Here is an 18,252-nt window from a genome sequence, read left to right as displayed (position 1 = left end):
TACTCAGCAGCCCTTCTTCCTCTGCATATACTCTGAGAAGGATGTGGGGCAGTTTGAGACTGAGTGAATGAGACTAGGGAGATAAAGGGCCCACAGTGAATTGACCACACTTCTGTTTCATCGACCAAGCACCCAGATGCTGATACCAGACTGTCTGAATTCAAAGGCCAAGTCTACCACTTACCAGTTGTGTTGCCTTGGGTGATTTGGTAACCTCTCTCTACGTCAACGTTCTTATTTGTAAAATGAGAGTATTAACAATACCCACTTGAAAGTGTTGTCATGAAGATAAATGACAATGTGTGTAAAGTGCTTACTTAGAATAATGCCTAATTACTGGGAAGTACAAAATATATGGTATTTATCAATTTATTATTTTCCATAATAAACCATTCTCCTGACCACAGCACCGGGAAATAATGGTGTCTGTGAGTCCTTTGATACTGTGGTGCTGTCGTTGTCCAGATCAGATGGTACTACATCAGCACTTCCTAGGAAATAAGTCTTTTGAATCCAACTCTCATTCTTTTTTTAAAATTTTTTTTTTACATTTATTTATTTTTGAGAGACAGAGACAGAGCACAAGTGGGGGAGGGGCAGAGCGAGAGGGAGACACTGAATCCGAAGCAGACTCCAGGCTCTGAGCCATCAGCACAGAGCCCGATGCGGGGCTCGAGCTCACGAACTGTGAGATCATGACCTGAGCTGAAGTCAGACGCTCAACCGACTGAGCCACCCTAGCAATCAGAGTTTGAAAAGGGAAGGAGACACAACTGAAGCTGGAATGAGGAACTTAAGACAAGTCATGAAAGGAAGATAGGACCCTTTCCAAGCCAAGGAAACAGCCTAAGCGAAGGTGGGAAATGAAGAGAACAACTCCAGGAGATAAGATATGAAATGAATGGAAATAGGAACCCCCAATGCCTTCATACCAGCCAAGTATTAGGAAAACATTGGAGCATATGAGAGATGGAATATTCCACTTGGGGCGCCTAGGTGGCTCAGTCAATTAAGGGTCCAAATTTGGCTCAGGTCATGATCTCGAGGTTCGTGAGTTCAAGCCCCATGTCGGGCTCTGTGCTGACAGCTCACAGCCTGGAGCCTGCTTCATATTCTGTGTCTCCTTCTCTCTCTGCCCCTCCCCTGCTTGCACTCTGTTTCTCTCTGTCTCTCAAAAATAAATAAACATTAAAAAAATTTTTTAAAGACATGGAATATTCACAGCATGAAAAATTATCTTTATTAAAAATACACAGGGGCGCCTGGGTGGCGCAGTCGGTTAAGCATCCGACTTCAGCCAGGTCACGATCTCGTGGTCCGTGAGTTCGAGCCCCGCGTCAGGCTCTGGGCTGATGGCTCAGAGCCTGGAGCCTGTTTCTGATTCTGTGTCTCCCTCTCTCTCTGCCCGTCCCCCGTTCATGCTCTGTCTCTCTCTGTCCCAAAAATAAATAAACGTTGAAAAAAAAAATTAAAAAAAAAATACACAGCAATATGGGAGAAAGCTTTTTTTATTTTTAAGGCTTGTTTATCTATTTTTGATGGGGGAAGGGTCAGAGAGAGGATCCCAGGCAGGCCCCACACTGTCAGTGTGGAGTAGGACATCAGGCTTGAACTCACAAACCGTGAGATCATGACCTGAGTCGAAATCAAGAGTCGGACACTCAACTGATGGAGCCACCCAGGCACTCCTGGGGAAAAGCTTATATTACAACTTAAAAACAAAACAGAAGTTTTAGCTAGAGTATTTTTTCAAAATATAAATGGGTAATGTCTACTGTTATAAAGTAGACACCTTTATAAATTTTCCTTTTGTTTATAAGTTTTAGCTTAGGTGCAGTGCCATCATATAGGAAAGCTCAGCCTGGATTCCTGTTATCAAATACTTTCACATGTTTACTTTTCTGCTTACCTAAAAGTACATTAAAGGGTGGGGGATGGGTGAAATAGGTGATGGGGATTAAAGAGTACACTTATGATGAGCACTGAATGATGTATAGAATTGTTGAAACACTATATTGTATACCTAAAACTAATATAACACTTTATGTTAATTATACTGGAATTAACATTAAAAACTAAAAAAAGGTGAATCAAAGGCAAATAAATTGGCTTTGAAATATAAACTCACATTTGGCATGACTTCCTCATGATTAAAAAAAAAAACAAAAGAGGAGAGTGGAAAGAGAGATTAGTAGGGGTCAGATTGTTATGGTCTCTAAATTCCAGGCTGGGGTGTTGGGATTTGAGCATGTTGTAAGTGGGAAGCCACTTACAAGTTTATGAGCAAAGGGTTATTTTAGGAAACTTGATTTGGCAGGAGGAATAGGAAGGACATGAGTGGGATGTGTCTGGGGTGAGGAGTTGACTGGGGACCCGCAGGCCAGACCTCTGCCTTCTACTCCCTGCCCCTTAGCCTTCCCAGGTTAGATTCCCCCAAACCCCCACCCCCACCCCTGCTCCCATCCCCCACTCTGCCACCACCACCACCACCACCACCACCATTAGAATATAGTGATTATCTCAGCATTACAAACCTTTAAGTCGTTTTTCAGTCCAATGGGAAAAATAATAAATTGGCCTTAATGGAAACTGTTGGCTTTCTTCCTAAATCACCTAAAACAGGGATCAATATTTTAGGCGTTTCAGGCCATACGATCTCTGCCACAACTATGCAACTATGCCATCGTAGAGAGAGCAGTCATAGACAATACAAACAGGATTGGAGATGGCTGTGTTCCCATAAAACTTTATTTACAAAAACAGGCTGGGAGCTGGATCTGACACACAGGCCACAGTTTATCAACCTTTAATCTAAAAGACCATGGTGTTCTTTTAGTGTCTCTAAAGCCTCCCTGACCCTCCCTCTCAGACACTTCCCATACACACACGCTACCATCCTCACGTCTATTTTTTTTAAGTTTATTTATTTATTTTGAGAAAGAGAGAGAGAGAGAGAGAGAGAGAGAGAGAAAGCAGTGTAGGGGCAGAGAGAGAGAGGCAGAGAGAGAGAGGGAGAGAATCTCAAGCATACTCCAAGCTATCAGCACAGAGCTCCACGCAGAGCTTGAAGTCACCAACTGTGACATGACCTGAGCCGAAATCAAGAGTCGGACGCTTAAACTACTGAACCCCCCAGGTGTTGTCCCCACCCCCACCACCTCTATTTATAAGAGGAATACCAGTGATGATATGATGGACTAATCATCCCTGCAGCAGTGATAGGCAAAGCAATGTGTTAAAGTGAAGAGCCTTTGTATCTAGATCTAGATTTGAGCCCCGATTCTGCCAACTGTGTGATCTTACACATAGTGCACAACCTCTCTGAGCCTCTTCTTCCTCGTGGGCAAAACGGAGATAGTAGGTGCAACCTTATAGGATTTTTGTGAAGATTAAATGTTTTAAAGCATCCAGCTTAATGACTGGCATGAAAGAGGCATTCAATAAATAGTTAGGAACCCACGCTGGCTCTATAAATAGCCTGAATGAAGAGAATTCCATTGTGGATCCAGCCTTCAGGCCAGCAGTGGCACTGGAGAGAGAAGCAGCAGAGGTCACACAAACATACATGAGGCCAGATAAGATGCAACACTAAATTTGAAGACATTGCTTCAAGACAGATTTGTATCAAATACTTCTGATGAATCATTTATTAGGCAGCCCCACTGTACCAAATCCCCTTTGCTGTTGGTTCGGGAACATGGTCGCACACTTCCATTGAGGTAATAAGATCCTGCTCTTCATCCACAGAGTCTCAACAGCTGGTGAGTGGGAGATCCTCGTGTAAACAGCCTCTTCTGAGTTCATTCTTCCGGGCTCATGGGACCAGTCACCTTCGCTTCAGCTGCAAAATAAACACATCAAGAAAATGAATGCTTCTCTCCTAGGGGAACAGGACACAATGAGAATCAATCAATAACAAGAAATAGCATGGGATCGTCTGTAGAGAAGACACCGTGAAATGTAAGAAGGCTAAATACACACACACGCACACACACACACACACACACGCACAAGCATGTAGATTAACAAATAAGAAAGGTGTCTGAGAGCCTGGGTTCAAATCTTGATTTTATACCCTTATCAGCCATATATTTATGATCAAGCTATTTGATTCCCATGCCTACACTTCCCCACGTACAAAATGAAGACAGTCACGGTATGTTCCTTTACTGCTGTTGTGAGGATTAAATGCATTAATAAATGCAAAGTGCTCAGAACAGTACCTGACCTAATAATGAACGTCCGGTTAGTATCCACCAATGCTGGTATCAGCATTATTCTTTGAGAAGGATGTTTTCAGAGTAGCTGAACCACAGAATCAAAAAAAAAAAAAACAAAAAACCCAAACAAACCACATAATGAATCAAATTCAAAAGTAATCTGAAAAATCTGAATCTGTGGTTTTCTCAACGACTCAAACCTGAAATTCAAATGAGGCTTTAGATTTTTCACTCCCATGACTCAGCAGTAGGACAGGTCAAACCAGGATAATGGGTGTTCCCATAGTTCAGTTCAATTCAGGAAACAATGACTGAGTAAATGTACCAAACTTGACGACTATACCGTGGTTTTATAAAAGGATATCCTTATTCTTAGGAAATACACACAAGGAAGTCATTAGGACTAAGGGGCCATGATATATGTGAATAATTCTCACATGGCTCAAAAATATTGGGTATATCTATAGATAGATAGATACACACACACACACACACACACACACACACACAGATATATAACAATAGGTGTAACAAGAGTCTATAGTGTCCTATGTACTATTCTTATCCTTGCAGCTTTTCTATAAGCTTGAAATGTTTTCCAAATAAAAAGCTTTTTAAAACCCATTAGGATGGGTTAAAAATAGAAAAGAAACATTAACTCCAGCTCTACTATCAAACAAGCACAGGTCTGCCGAAAGGACAAGCAGAGGTGATAAGATACAGTCCTGACAAGACACCAGGAGAGCTTGGACTTGAATAAGGGGACATGAAGTAGTTCTAAGATTCAAATGTTCAGGAAAGTCAGGCTAGGACCCCCCTGATACATGTCTCCCCAGTAAGCTCTGCTTGTCCCCAGGTGCCTAAAACAGGTTGTATGTGGCACTAAGAATACCATTGATGGCCAACAGACACATGAAAGGATGCTCAACATCACTCATCATCAGGGAAATACAAATCAAAACCACAATGAGATACCACCTCACACTGGTCAGAGTGGCTAAAATTAACAACTCAGGAAACAACAGATGCTGGAGAGGATTTGGAGAAACGGGAACCCTCTTGCACTGTTGGTGGGAATGCAAATTGGTGCAGCCACTCTGAAAAACAGTGTGGAGGTTCCTCAAAATATTAAAAATAGAATTGCCCTATGACCCAGCAGTAGCACTACTAGGAGTTTATCCAAAGGATACAGGGGTGTTGATTCATAGGGGCACATGTACCCCAATGTTTATAGCAGTGCTTTCAACAATAGCCAAATTCTGGAAAGTGCCCAAATGTCCATCAACTGATGAATGGATAAAGAAGATGTGGTTTATATATACAATGAAATACTACTTGTCAATGAGAAAGAATGAAATCCTGCTGTTTGCAACAATGTAGATGGAACTGGAGGGTATTATGCTAGGTGAAATAAGTCATTCAGAAAAAGACAGATATCATGTTTTCACTCATATGTGGAACTTGAGAAACTTAACAAAAGACCACGGGGGAAGGGAAGGGGAAAAAATAGTTTCCAACAGAGAGAGAGGGAGGGCAGGGGAGAGGGGAGAATGGGAGATGGGCACTGAAGAGGGCACTTGTTGGGATGAGCACTGGGTGTTGTATGTAAGTGATGAGTCAGGGGAATCTACCCCCAAAAACCAAGATCACACTGTACACATTGTATGCTAACTAACTTGACAATAAATTATATTAAATAAATAAATAAATAAATAAATAAAGTAAAATAAAGTGGGGAGGGGGGCGGGGAAGAATACCATTGCTTGAAACCCTTGCCCTCCTTGCCCTGAGTTTCGTTTTAGAGCTTTGGTCTTGAGACTTTTGTCTCACACGCCAGTTACTGCTTTTTGCTGATCCCCTGTCGCAGATTCCTCCTCATCTGCAGCCCATTTTGCACTGTTGGCTGAATAAATCCTTAAGTCAATCCTCTCGCTACCTCAAGTCCCTCACTCAAGAAATTACAATGCTTTCCTATTTTCCACAACACCTTTTCTAAACTTTGCTGTCTCATCAGTTCCATGTTTTATGATTTTACATATTTTCATTTGCAGTTTCAACTTTCATGATTTTTTTTTCTTGTGATTGAAAATAACAGAGCCTATTAGTCTGACATTTGATAGTGGTTGATGTTTAGTTACGGTCTTGTGGTCTGAATACTTGGCTCAGGCCAGTCGTAATTTGTCTGAGATTGAGTTCTTTCTTCCTATTTTTTAAATTTAAATTTACTTTTTAATTTTAGAATAGTTTCAGGTTGGGGTGCCTGGGTGGCTCAGTCGCTAAAGTATCTGACTCTTGACTTCTGACTCATATTTTCCCCACCAGGAGTGGGGAATTTCTCTCTCTTAGGGAAGAGAAATAATACCCCTTTGAGGAAGAGTTTCTTAGATGGCAACTGAACTTACATACAGTATCCTTTAGAATCCTACTATCAAATAGTATCCTACTGGCAAAGGGTTAATAGTTACAAAGACTTCAGAAAATAAACATATTTACCAGCAACTCTTTCCAAATGAAATGCTTGGCACAGAATTTTAAACAGCCAACATAGGATTTTTACCAGTTCTATTTTTAAAAATTTTTGATGTTTCCTTATCTGTTTGAAAACCCAATATAAAAGCAAAGTGAATTTTTAAAAAAGAAAAATTCGCTCATAATTTCCCCATTGTAGCATACCTATTTCAGGTTTATGACTTCCCTTTTGTCTTCGGCCAACCCTGTGTTCTTTTCACCTCACGTTATATTATAAACATTTCCTATGTCCCTGATATTCATGTATATTTTTAAAGGTTACATAATAGCGTATAAACATTTCCCTAATGTGCTTTATGAGGGCAAAGGCTTTTGTCTGTTTTCACCACTGTACCCTCAGCATTCAAAACAGTGCTGGCAAAAAGGAGGCACTAGGTACATACTTGTTGAAAAAAAGGGAATTTAGATGGTTTCAAATTTTACTCTCATTTTCATGTTTATCATCCTACTTTCTTCTGACTTGGTTTTTTCTCACTCTATCTCCTTGAAATAAAAAGTTGATCATGATTATTATCTCTTTTTATGTAGAAAACATTTAGAGTGGTTAAGTCTTTGATTATGATCTGGTATGATTGGTATGATTCCACGTAAATCCCTTGCATATCTGAAATGTCTTTATTCTACCCTCACATTTATTTCAGTTTGTATAGGTAGAGAATTCTACAATGGAAACCATTCTCCTTCAGAACTGTGAAAGTATCCTTCCATTTTTTTGTAGTTCCCAGCGCTGTGTTGAGAAAGCCATTGCCATTCTGTTTCTTGATCTTTTTTTTATGTGTAACATTTCTCCCCTCCCCCTTCTCCCTTTCTCTCCCTCCCACTGACCCCTGCCCTCTAACCTCTCTGGAGTGCCTATAATTTGAATGTTGAATCCCCTGGAATGAATGTCTAATTTTATCTTTTCCACCTTGTTTTTGCCCTACTTTCTGAGAGATGTCCTCAAATTCATCTTCTAACTCTTCTACTGAATTTTACATTTTTGTTCTGTTGTTAATTTTCAAGAGCTGTTTTTCTCCTGAATCTTCCTCTTTTAAATAACAAGCTATTTTCACTATATACTCTTTTCCATTTCTATCTGAATTTAGTACTTTTTAAGATGTATTCTTCTACTTTACAGTCTGTTTCCTGCAAATCATTTTGTTGTTTTGTCTTGTTCTTGGTCTCTCTCTTACCATAGAGACTTGCCTCAAGGGTCTGGTAATTCATATTTAAGAAACACGAAAACTAGTTGCAGTTTTTCATTTGTGGAAAGATTTTGTCACTGAAGTGCTTCACTAACGGTGATCTGGCTGAGTCTTTTATTTTATTTTATTTTATTTTATTTTATTTTATTTTATTTTATTTAGGTTATTTATTCATTTTGAAAGAGAGAGAGAGAAAAAGAGCATGGGCACATGACCAGGGGAAGAGCAGAGAGAGAGGGAGAGACAGAATCCCAAGCAGGCTCTGTACTGTCAGTGCTTGAACTCACGAACCATGAGATCATGGCCTGAGCAGAAATCCGATGTCAGGTGCTTACCTGACTGAGCCACGCAGGCGCCACAGGTGGAATCCTTGAGTTGGAGAAGTCATGTTAGCTTATTTAGGTATTTTCCCTTGGCCTGGTCAGATTCCCCAGAGAATGATTTTCTAATTTCCTGCTTAGTCGGTGAAGGCCCATTTGCTTGAATTTTGGGAGCTATGAGGGGGGAGAAGGCCCCAGGTCCTCTCTTTCAGTATTCAGACTTCCATTTAATCCCCCTGATTTAAGTATGGTAGCTCTACTTGTGATATCCCCCTAAATTCTATTTTACCCTCTTTAGAGAATACCCCTCTAGCTGTCTGCTAGGAACAAGAAGGGGCAGTCGTCTAACTTCACATAATAGAGAATAGCGCCTGGAAGACTTTATTTTTTAATATACATTTTTGAAGTTTATTTACTTTGAGAGAGAGAGAGAGAGGAAGGGGCAGAGAGAGATGGAGAGAGAGAATCCCAAGCAGGCTCTGCCATGTCAGTGCAGAGCCCAGCGCAGAGCTCAAACCTACAACCCTGAGATCATGACCTGAGCCAAAATCAAGAGTCAGGTGTTTAACCACCCAGGTGCCCCTTTCAATATACATTAAAATTTTGTAATTATAACATAATATAGTAAAGTACACAAGTGTTTTTTTAATATAAAAATCTTCAGCATAATGACATTTTTATATGTGTCTGTATCCGTGGAACATCATCCAGACTGACATATAGAATATTTCCAGCACCCAAGAAGACTCCCTCATGCACCCTCCCAGTCAGAGCACTCTCCAAGTAACCATTATTCTGTTCTTTTTTACCATAGATGACTTTTGCTTGTTCATATATATATATATATATATATATATATATTAATGTTTGTTCATTTTTGAGACACAGAGAGAGACAGAGTGTGAGCAGGGGAGGGGCAAAGAAAGAGGGAGACACAGAATCCAAAGCAGGTTCCAGGCTCCAAGCTGTCAGCACAGAGTCTGATGCAGGGCTTGAACCCACAAACCACGTGTTCATGACCTGAACCAAAGCTGGACACTTAACTGACTGAGCCATTCAGGCACCCTGACTTTTGCCTGTTCTTAAGCTTGATTTCAATGAAATCACATGGTACGTACTCTTTTGTGTATAGCTTTCTGCTCAACATTGTATCTGTGTGATTTGTTCATGTTGTTTCAAGTTAGCTGCAGCTCACTCTTTTTCATTTTTGTGTAGTATGCTATTGTTTAAATATACCACAATTTACTAATCCATTCGACTATTGTGGACACTTGAATTATTTCTAGCTTTTATTATTTTTTTTAAATTGAAGTATAGTTGACAAAGAGTTTTTTCCAGTTTTGGCTCTTACAAATAATCCATCCATGAAGATTTAAACATATCGTATGCATGCACTTCCATTGGGTACATACACAGGTGTGAACTTGCTGGATCTTAGGACATTGTATTTTGCTTTTAATAATATCACCAAATAAGCTTCCAATGTGCTTGCACCAATTTATTTTCTCATTAGCTGTGAATGAGAGTTCCAGTTGCTCCACAACCTAGCCAACACTTTAAATTGTAGCCATTTTGGTGGGTGGGTTCTAGTTTCACACTGTGATTTTAATTTGCATGCCCAGATAACTGAAGAAGTTAAGCACCATTTTATGTGCTCACTGGGCATTAAGTGTCCTCTTTTGGAAAGTGCCTGTTCAAGCCTTTTATCCATTTGGGTTGTCTTTTTCTTATTGATTTGCAGAAGTTCTTTATAAATTTTGGATAGGAACCCTTTATCAAGTGTGTTTTGAAAATATAATTTTTCTAGTCTATGGTTTCTCTTTTCTCTATCTCCTTTTTTTTTAAGTTTATGCATTTATTTTGAGAGAGAGAGACCTCTTGTGCGATTGGGGTAGGGTCAGAGAGAGAGACAATCCCTAGCAGGCTCTGCACTGTCAGCACAGAGCCCAACGTGAGGCTCAAACTCATGAACTGTGAGATCATGACCTGAACTGAAATCAAGAGTTGGATGCTTAACTGACTGAGCCACCCAGGTGCCCCTTCTTTAATGGTGTCTTTTGATGAACAGAAGCTCTTAATTTTATTTTGGCAAATGTAGGGCTCAATTTTAAGCAAGTTCAAAGGGAAAATTTTTATTCAAAAACTCAGGGCTGTCTTTCTGCGTTCACTGTAATGCAGTGTAATAAAACTTGTGCTGAGCAGAAAGCCATCTTTGTTCCAAAGTTCAGGGTTATGACCCTTTTTCAGCTGTCCTCATGATTGAATATTATCAGACATAAACTGTATATTGTGATACTGTAGGATCTCTGGCACCAGTAAAGAGGAAGAGAGAGATCCACCTATGGTTATTCTGGAACACCACATTACAACAAAGCTTTGGTCCCTAAAGGGAAGACAAAATTCCAGGCCCAGAGAATCATTGTCACTCTTTATACCTTGCTTATTAATAACATGATGTCACCTTGAATAAGTTTTCTTCAATCCTGCAGGTGCCTTCCACAGAGTGAAACAGAAAGCCAAGCATTCTATTATACCAAGTGATAAGGTTTTATTACTTTTAACAAGGAGTGGTCTGAACAGATAGTTGGCTTACGAGATAATTATTGCCAAAGAGAAGGTCTTTAAAGCAACCGTTCAAAAACCCGAGTCACCATTTAACTATTTTTAACCTATGAAAAATAATAATTTAATATAGTCAACTCACTGTTTTTGGTAACCTTGCAAAATATTGGAAATATGCCAGAAATGGAAGCCCACAATCAAACCTGGTTTATGGTGCATAGTACAGAATAGGAGCTCAGTAAGTATTTATCAGACGAATTTGAGGGTACTAGGATACACATATGATATGCCTGCCTAAAACTGACTAGGTTTCCAATTCTTTTAGCCATATTGTATGGACTGGAATTTGGGTCTCATTTGCCCATTTGTCTCTAGGAGGCTCTTGGAAATGGTCAGAGGTACATATACTCTCTTTTCAGGTACGGTTTTGAATGGGAAGAATAATGTTTTAAAAATAATATTTTCCAAAGTAATTTATAAAAGAATTTTTTTAATGTTTATTTATCTTTGAGAGACAGAGTGCAAGCAGGAGAGGGACAGAGAGAGCGGGATACACAGAATCCAGAGCAGGCTCCAGACTCTGAGCTGTCAGCACAGAGCCTGACCCGGGGCTCGAACCCACAAGCAGTGAGATCATGACCTGAGTCAAAGTCGGGCGCTTAACCGACTGAGCCACCCAGGCACCCCCAAAGTAATTTATAAATCTAGTAGTCTTCTAATTAAAATTGCAGAGGCTTTTTAAAAAATTGCAGAGACTTTTTTGACAGATAGTAAATCGTTCTTAAGTGATTTTATATATCAAAGGATAATAAGTGCCATATAGAAAAATAAAGGATATTAACCAGACAGGGAATGTGGTAGTGGGGTTACTATTTTCTGTAAGTAGTTCAAGGAAGGCCTTACTGATAAGGTAGCATTTGTATGGAGACCTGAAGCGAGTGAGGGCATGAGACACGTGGAAGTAAGAACAAAGGCCTGAGCTATACCTGGTGTACAAAGAACAGCAAGGTGCAGGAGGAGGTCTTGTGGCTAGAGCAGAGTGAATGAAAGGAGAGTGGTAGGAAATGATTTGAGAGCAGCAGCAGGTGGGTGAGTGGGTGGGGGGTGAATCATGTAGGGACTTTGAAATGTATTCTGAGCGCTATGGCAAGCCTTTGGAGAGTTGTGAGCAGAGGACTGATGGGATCTGACTTACATTTTAAAAGAATCACTCAGGCTCCTGTGTTGAGAATAATATGTAGCGAGACAAGGCTGGAAGCAGGACAGCAGGACAGCAGGACAGCAGGAAGATGAGTGAGGAACCTGCTGCAATTTTCCAGGCAAGAGATAAGGGGTGGCAGCAATGGAGAAGGTGAGAATGATTATGTTATGGCTCTCTATGGAAAAAGAGAGTCGACAGGATTTGCTGATGGACTGGGTGTATGGCATGAGAGAAAAAGCATGGTCAAGGATGATTCACAGCATTTGTTCTCAGCAAATGCAAGGGCAGAGTTGCCATTTGCTGAGGAGAGAGTTTGGTCTGGGAATGTCACTTTTGACATGCTGATTAGAAATCCAAGTGGAGAAGGCAGATAGGCAATTGGAAAGGCTTAAAAATGAATCTACATTTCATCTGGAAGAATAATGGGCAAGAGTTGCTAAATAAAATTTCAAAATAAAGATTAAGGTGGGGAATTGGCTTCACAGATATGAAAGTGCAATCTAAAACCACAATAAACAAAACCAGCACAGGAAGTCAGAGAGATCAATGAAACAAGAAATATACCTTGAAAACAGTTCCTACAAGGCTTCTCTGCATCTACAGATTTAGGCATTGATGTTTTTACTATTTCCAGTGAGCTCTAAATCTTGGGGGATGATTAATCTAACTTTGTTCAGGCATGCAGTTTTTCCAATGGAAACTTTATTATTCTTGCCTCTATATATGTTAATTATTGTCAAAAAATTTAGGTAATACAGAAAACGGTACCCTCAAGTGCCTCTAGCTTTTGAGGTAGTCTGTTTTTGTTTTTTTTTCCCTTCGGGTCTTTCTCCTAAGGCAATATGACTTGTGTGCCCTGTGGATGTGGAAGTGTATCACTTAATTGTGCGTGAGCCTAGCTAATGTCCAATGTGGAGCTATGAATGCGGCTTTGTTTTATTTTTTAATCAAATTCCCAGTAACTCATTACAGGTTAAAACAAATGTAGCTTTGTTTCATTTTTCAGATTCCCAGTAACTCATTAAAGCTTTCTACGTCTACCCCATTCAAGAACATCGAGATGTATTAAAATGTGGAATAACTTTACCAATATCATAGTCAGTAGTAGCTAATATGTACTCTATGGTATGTTTTCCAGGTGACACACTTCATGCTTAATGCTCTACATGCACCATATGATAGAGTCCTCTCTACATTTCCTCTTTCATAGATGGGGAAACTTAGGATTGGATGGGCTAAGTAACTTCCTCCAAACCAAAAAAATAGCAGAGCCAGGATCTGACCCCAGATGTGATTGATCACAAAGTCCAAACTCTTAGCTACTATACTGCTTGGAATGTTAAGCGTTCTACTACATATGATAAAACATCTTTACAAACCAGTAGGGGAAGGGATGAAGTATTCAATAAATGATTTGGTGGAGATTTGTTAAATATTCAACATGGGCCTCGTTTCACATTATACAACAAAATTATTTGTAGCTACTAATAAATATGAAAAATGAAAGAGATAAAGCCATTAAAAACAGAACATAAATTATACCTTAATTTTAAAAAAATGAAAAAATAGAAGAACATATATGTAAGTATTTTACTGATTTACTGGGGGGTTAAGGAAAGACTCAAACAAAAAATTGGGAAAATAACACAAAATAAATCAATTTGTCTATCACAAAAATTTAAATCATTTATAGATGAAACATCACTAACAAAATTAAAGACAAATTATAAAGAAAGAAAAATATCTGCAATGAATATATGACCGAAAAAGTGCTAATATTCTTAATATAAAAAATCTTTTCTCCAACAGTAAGAAAAGCAGTGATATCTCAATAGCAAAGTGGGCAAAGCACATGAATAGAGAATTTACAGAAGAGGAAATATAAAGGGCTGATAAATGAATGCAAAATACTTAATTCACTAATAAAGAAATGCAAGTAAAAACAAGACACTCTCATTCATCTTCTGCTTTTAGGGTTATCAGAGGTGATACCTGCCAGGTGTGGGAAAATGGGGACATTCATAGACCTTAGCAAATATTTACTTTAGTAAATTGATAGAAACTTTCTAGAGAGAAATTTGGCAATATGTATCAACATTCATAAAGAAGTACCTTTATCTTTTGGTCTAGTAATACCATTTCTAGAAGTCTATCTTAAAGAACTAATCAGCAGTATGAAAAATATATCTCTACAATAAAAAGATTATAAGTAATCTAAAAGTTTAATAATAAAACATTAATATAAGGAAATATAAATCAACTATCATAAATCATGTTGCTGAAGAATAATGATCTGAAATGTGTTTGTGTATATATATATATATAATGTTATATAGTATTAAATTTGAAAGCTTCTATGTGTATATGTTTTATTATCAACTCTGAAAATGAGATACATATGTGGATAAATATTATAGAGACATAAATATATAAATACAGCAGGAAATACAAAAATCATAAATGTAGTTATTCTGGTCAGGGGGTACAGCATAGTTTTTCTCTTTTCTGGAAATATTTGCTACATATATTAAAAGGAAAATGTGTGGTGCACCTGGGTGGCTCAGTCGATTAAGCATCCAACTCTTGATTTCAGCTAGGTCATGATCTCATGGTTCATGATTTTGAGCCCCACATCTGGCTCTGTGGAACCTGACCTTGTGGAACCTGCTTGGGATTCTCTCTCTCTCTCTCTCTCTCTCTCTCTCTGCCTTTCCCCTGCTTGTACTCTCTCTCTCTCAAAATAAATGTATAAAAACTTTAAAAAAATTATTAAAGAAACAAAAAAATAAAAGGAAAATATGTTATTTTGATCATCAGGTTAAAACTTTTAACAGGAGCCTTTTAAAAGCTCATTTCATCTAGTAAGTCATTCAAGTTCCAGGAATGTATCCTTAATAATGATCAGAGATAAAGATAAAGATTTCTATACAAAGGTGATGATTTTAACATTATTATTTTTTTATAGATGTATTCTTTAAAAATTTTTTAATGTTTTATTTATTTTTGAGACAGAGAGAGAGCGTGAGCAGGTGAGGGGCAGAGAGGGAGGGAGACACAGAATCTGAAGCAGGCTCCAGGCTCTGAGCTGTCAGCACAGAGCCCGACGAGGGGCTCAAACTCACAAACCGGGAGATCATGACCTGAGCCGAAGTCGGATGCTTAACCGACTGAGCCACCCAGGCGCCCCATTTTAACATTATTAATGACCCTTTAATTTTGAGAGGGAACTGCTAATTTCAATTATAGAAGACTGAATAAAATACAGTACCAAAAAATGAAAGAACATTATCAATCTATTAGTCCTATTTGCAAGGGATTTATTATTATTATTATTATTATTTTTAATATGAAATTTATTGTCAAATTCGTTTCCATACAACACCCAGTGCTCATCCCAAAAGGTGCCCTCCTCAATGCCCATCACCCACCCTCTCCTCCCTCCCACCCCCCATCAACCCTCAGTTCTCAGTTTTTAAGAATCTCTTACGCTTTGGCTCTCTCCCTCTCTAACCTCTTTTTTTTTTCTTCCCCTCCCCCATGGATAGACACTTCTCTAAAGAAGACATCCAGATGGCCAACAGGCACATGAAAAGATGTTCAGCGTCGCTCCTTATCAGGGAAATACAAATCAAAACCACACTCAGGTATCACCTCACGCCAGTCAGAGTGGCCAAAATGAACCAATCAGGAGACTATAGATGCTGGAGAGGATGTGGAGAAACGGGAACCCTCTTGCACTGTTGGTGGGAATGCAAATTGGTGCAGCCGCTCTGGAAAGCAGTGTGGAGGTTCCTCAGAAAACTAAAAATAGACCTACCCTATGACCCAGCAATAGCACTGCTAGGAATTTACCCAAGGGATACAGGAGTGCTGATGCATAGGGGCACTTGTACCCCAATGTTCATAGCAGCACTCTCAACAATAGCCAAATTATGGAAAGAGCCTAAATGTCCATCAACTGACGAATGGATGCAAGGGATTTTTAATAACACAAGGAAATTCTCATATATTACGCTAAGGAAAAACAGAAGAAACTATCTAATATGTATCTTATTTACTGTAACCTTTTATTTTTATGACCTGAATGAGATAGATAGTAGATAGATAGATACAAACACACACACTCTCTCTCTATTTATGGATAGTCATTTATTTATTTATCTGCTTATTTTTCAGTGTATCCATTTAACTATATATATATATATTTTATTTATTTATTTTTTTATAGAGACTGGGCTTGAATCCAGGCTCTGGCAAAAAATAACTGTGACTTGGGGCAAATTCCCAGTCGGCCCTTAGCTTCCCACCCATCGTGCAAGAGTAAACGAGGTAATGTATATAAAGAACCAGCACAATGACTTACTCATAAGAAGTTTTCAAAAAATATCAATTGATATTATTTAATTGTTTTAACAAATGAAAAAGATTCAGGAAGCAAAGAAGTAGCGAGGAACCAAAAATGTGTGGGCAGAGACCTTCACATTCTCCCAGTCAGGGGAATTCTTTACCTCCTAATTTAAAAATAAAAACCATAAAAGACATTACATTTCTAGGACTTAAAAGGAATGTAAATGTCAATGTAAATCAAAGACCAAACAATAAGAAGAAATAATGTTAGGAATGATGCAGTGCAGGGAGTAACCTCAGCAGTCTCTCATGTGGCTTAATAACTATGATATTGCCACCTTGTGGAATTAGTATGCATTTCACATCCCAGGGAATTTGAGATTTGATTTTGAAATTATTTATATAGAAAGGCTAAATTCCTCAAATTCTCTTACCAAAAAAGTTGACAGGTCACAAGATGAGGTCAGACATAAATTGTTCAAGCATGTAGAAATGTAGAAAGTGATATTACAGAGAGTTTAGTGAACAAAAAAATCACCATAATTCCAACCCTGCAAAGTGATAATATCATTTTAAAATTATTTTTATAATTCCATCCTGCTTTTTACTTTTCTTTTTTTTAATGTTTATTTATTTTTGAGAGAGAGAGAGAGAGAGAGGAGGGGCGGGGGGGGGGGGAGACATAGAATCCAAAGCAGGTTCCAGGCTCTGAGCTGTGTGCCCAGAGCCCAATGTGGGGCTTGAACTCACAAACTGCGAGATCATGACCTGAGCTGAAGTCAGACACTTAATCAACTGTGCCACCCAGACACCCCCCACTTTTTACATTTCTAAGCTAACATCTTATCGTTAGCATTTTCCATGCTGTGGCATTTTTCACGATGAGTTTTTAATGGCTGCCTGCCATTTTATTGAATCTATGTGCCATACCTTGGCTCAACATTCTCATAATGCTGGACATGTAATCGACTTCCAAGTAAAATGTCAATTTACTGGGATAGTTTCTGTACAGGTGAATATTACTGTATTTATTTAGTTATAAAAATTAAAATATACTCTTATAATGAAGATAATACACACTCAGTATTTTAAAGATAAGCAAATATGAAATAAATGACACTTGCAACCCATAAAACCACCATAATGCCTTGCAGACTTTTTAACATACACATATATGTGTAATATATACGTAAACATATATGTAGCATATATTCAAAATTTTCAAAACAAAAATAGGATTATATTATTATATAACCTGCTTTTTTAAAAGTTGATTTCTTTACTGTGAAAGAGAGAGAGAAGGTGCACTAGCAGGGGAGGGGCAGAGAGAATCCCAAGCAGGCTCCGAACTGCCAGGGCAGAGTCCGTCCCGGGCTTGAACCCACAAACCATGAGATCATGACCTGAGCTGACACCAAGAGTCAGACGCTTAGTTGAGCCACTCAGATGCTCCAACCTGCTTTTTTTTTTTTTTTAAAGATTTTATTTTTGGGGTGCCTGAGTGGCTCAGTCAGTTAAGCATCTGACTCTTAATTTCAGCTCAGGTCATGATCCTAGGGTTGTGGGATCGAGCCCTGCATTGGGTTCTGCTCTAAGTGTGGAGTTCACTTAGGATTCTCTGTCTCTCTCTCTCTCTCTCTCTCTTTCTCTCTCTTCCTCTGCCTCTCTCCACTGCTTGTGCTCTCTCTCTTTTTGTCTGTAAAGTGAAAAATAAGATTTTATTTATTTTAAAGTGTATTTATTCATTTATTTTTAAATATTTTGAGAGAGAGAGAGTCCAAGCAGGGGAGGGACAGAAAGAGTAGAGAGAGAATCCCAAGCAGGCTCTGCACTGTCAGCACAGAGCCCAACATGGGGTTCAAACTCACAAACCATGAGATCATGACCTG

General features: G+C 38.8%; 1 protein-coding gene across 1 annotated transcript in view; it reads right to left on the bottom strand.

Moving 5' to 3' along the window:
* Positions 1–3,618: 3,618 nt before the first annotated feature.
* SLC44A1 (solute carrier family 44 member 1) overlaps positions 3,619–18,252 on the bottom strand; it is a 201,426-nt gene continuing 186,792 nt past the window's right edge. Inside the window, exon 16 of the mRNA XM_040481879.1 lies at positions 3,619–3,841. Within this exon, the coding sequence (XP_040337813.1) occupies positions 3,827–3,841 (15 nt within the window). The 3' untranslated portion in view covers positions 3,619–3,826. The remainder of the gene's footprint in view (positions 3,842–18,252) is intronic.

Source organism: Herpailurus yagouaroundi, unplaced genomic scaffold (genome assembly GCF_014898765.1).
Source record: "Herpailurus yagouaroundi ecotype Mexico unplaced genomic scaffold, PumYag 160, whole genome shotgun sequence".
NCBI classification, from domain to species: domain Eukaryota; kingdom Metazoa; phylum Chordata; class Mammalia; order Carnivora; family Felidae; genus Herpailurus; species Herpailurus yagouaroundi.
This window is presented reverse-complemented; position numbering and strand designations above follow the sequence as displayed.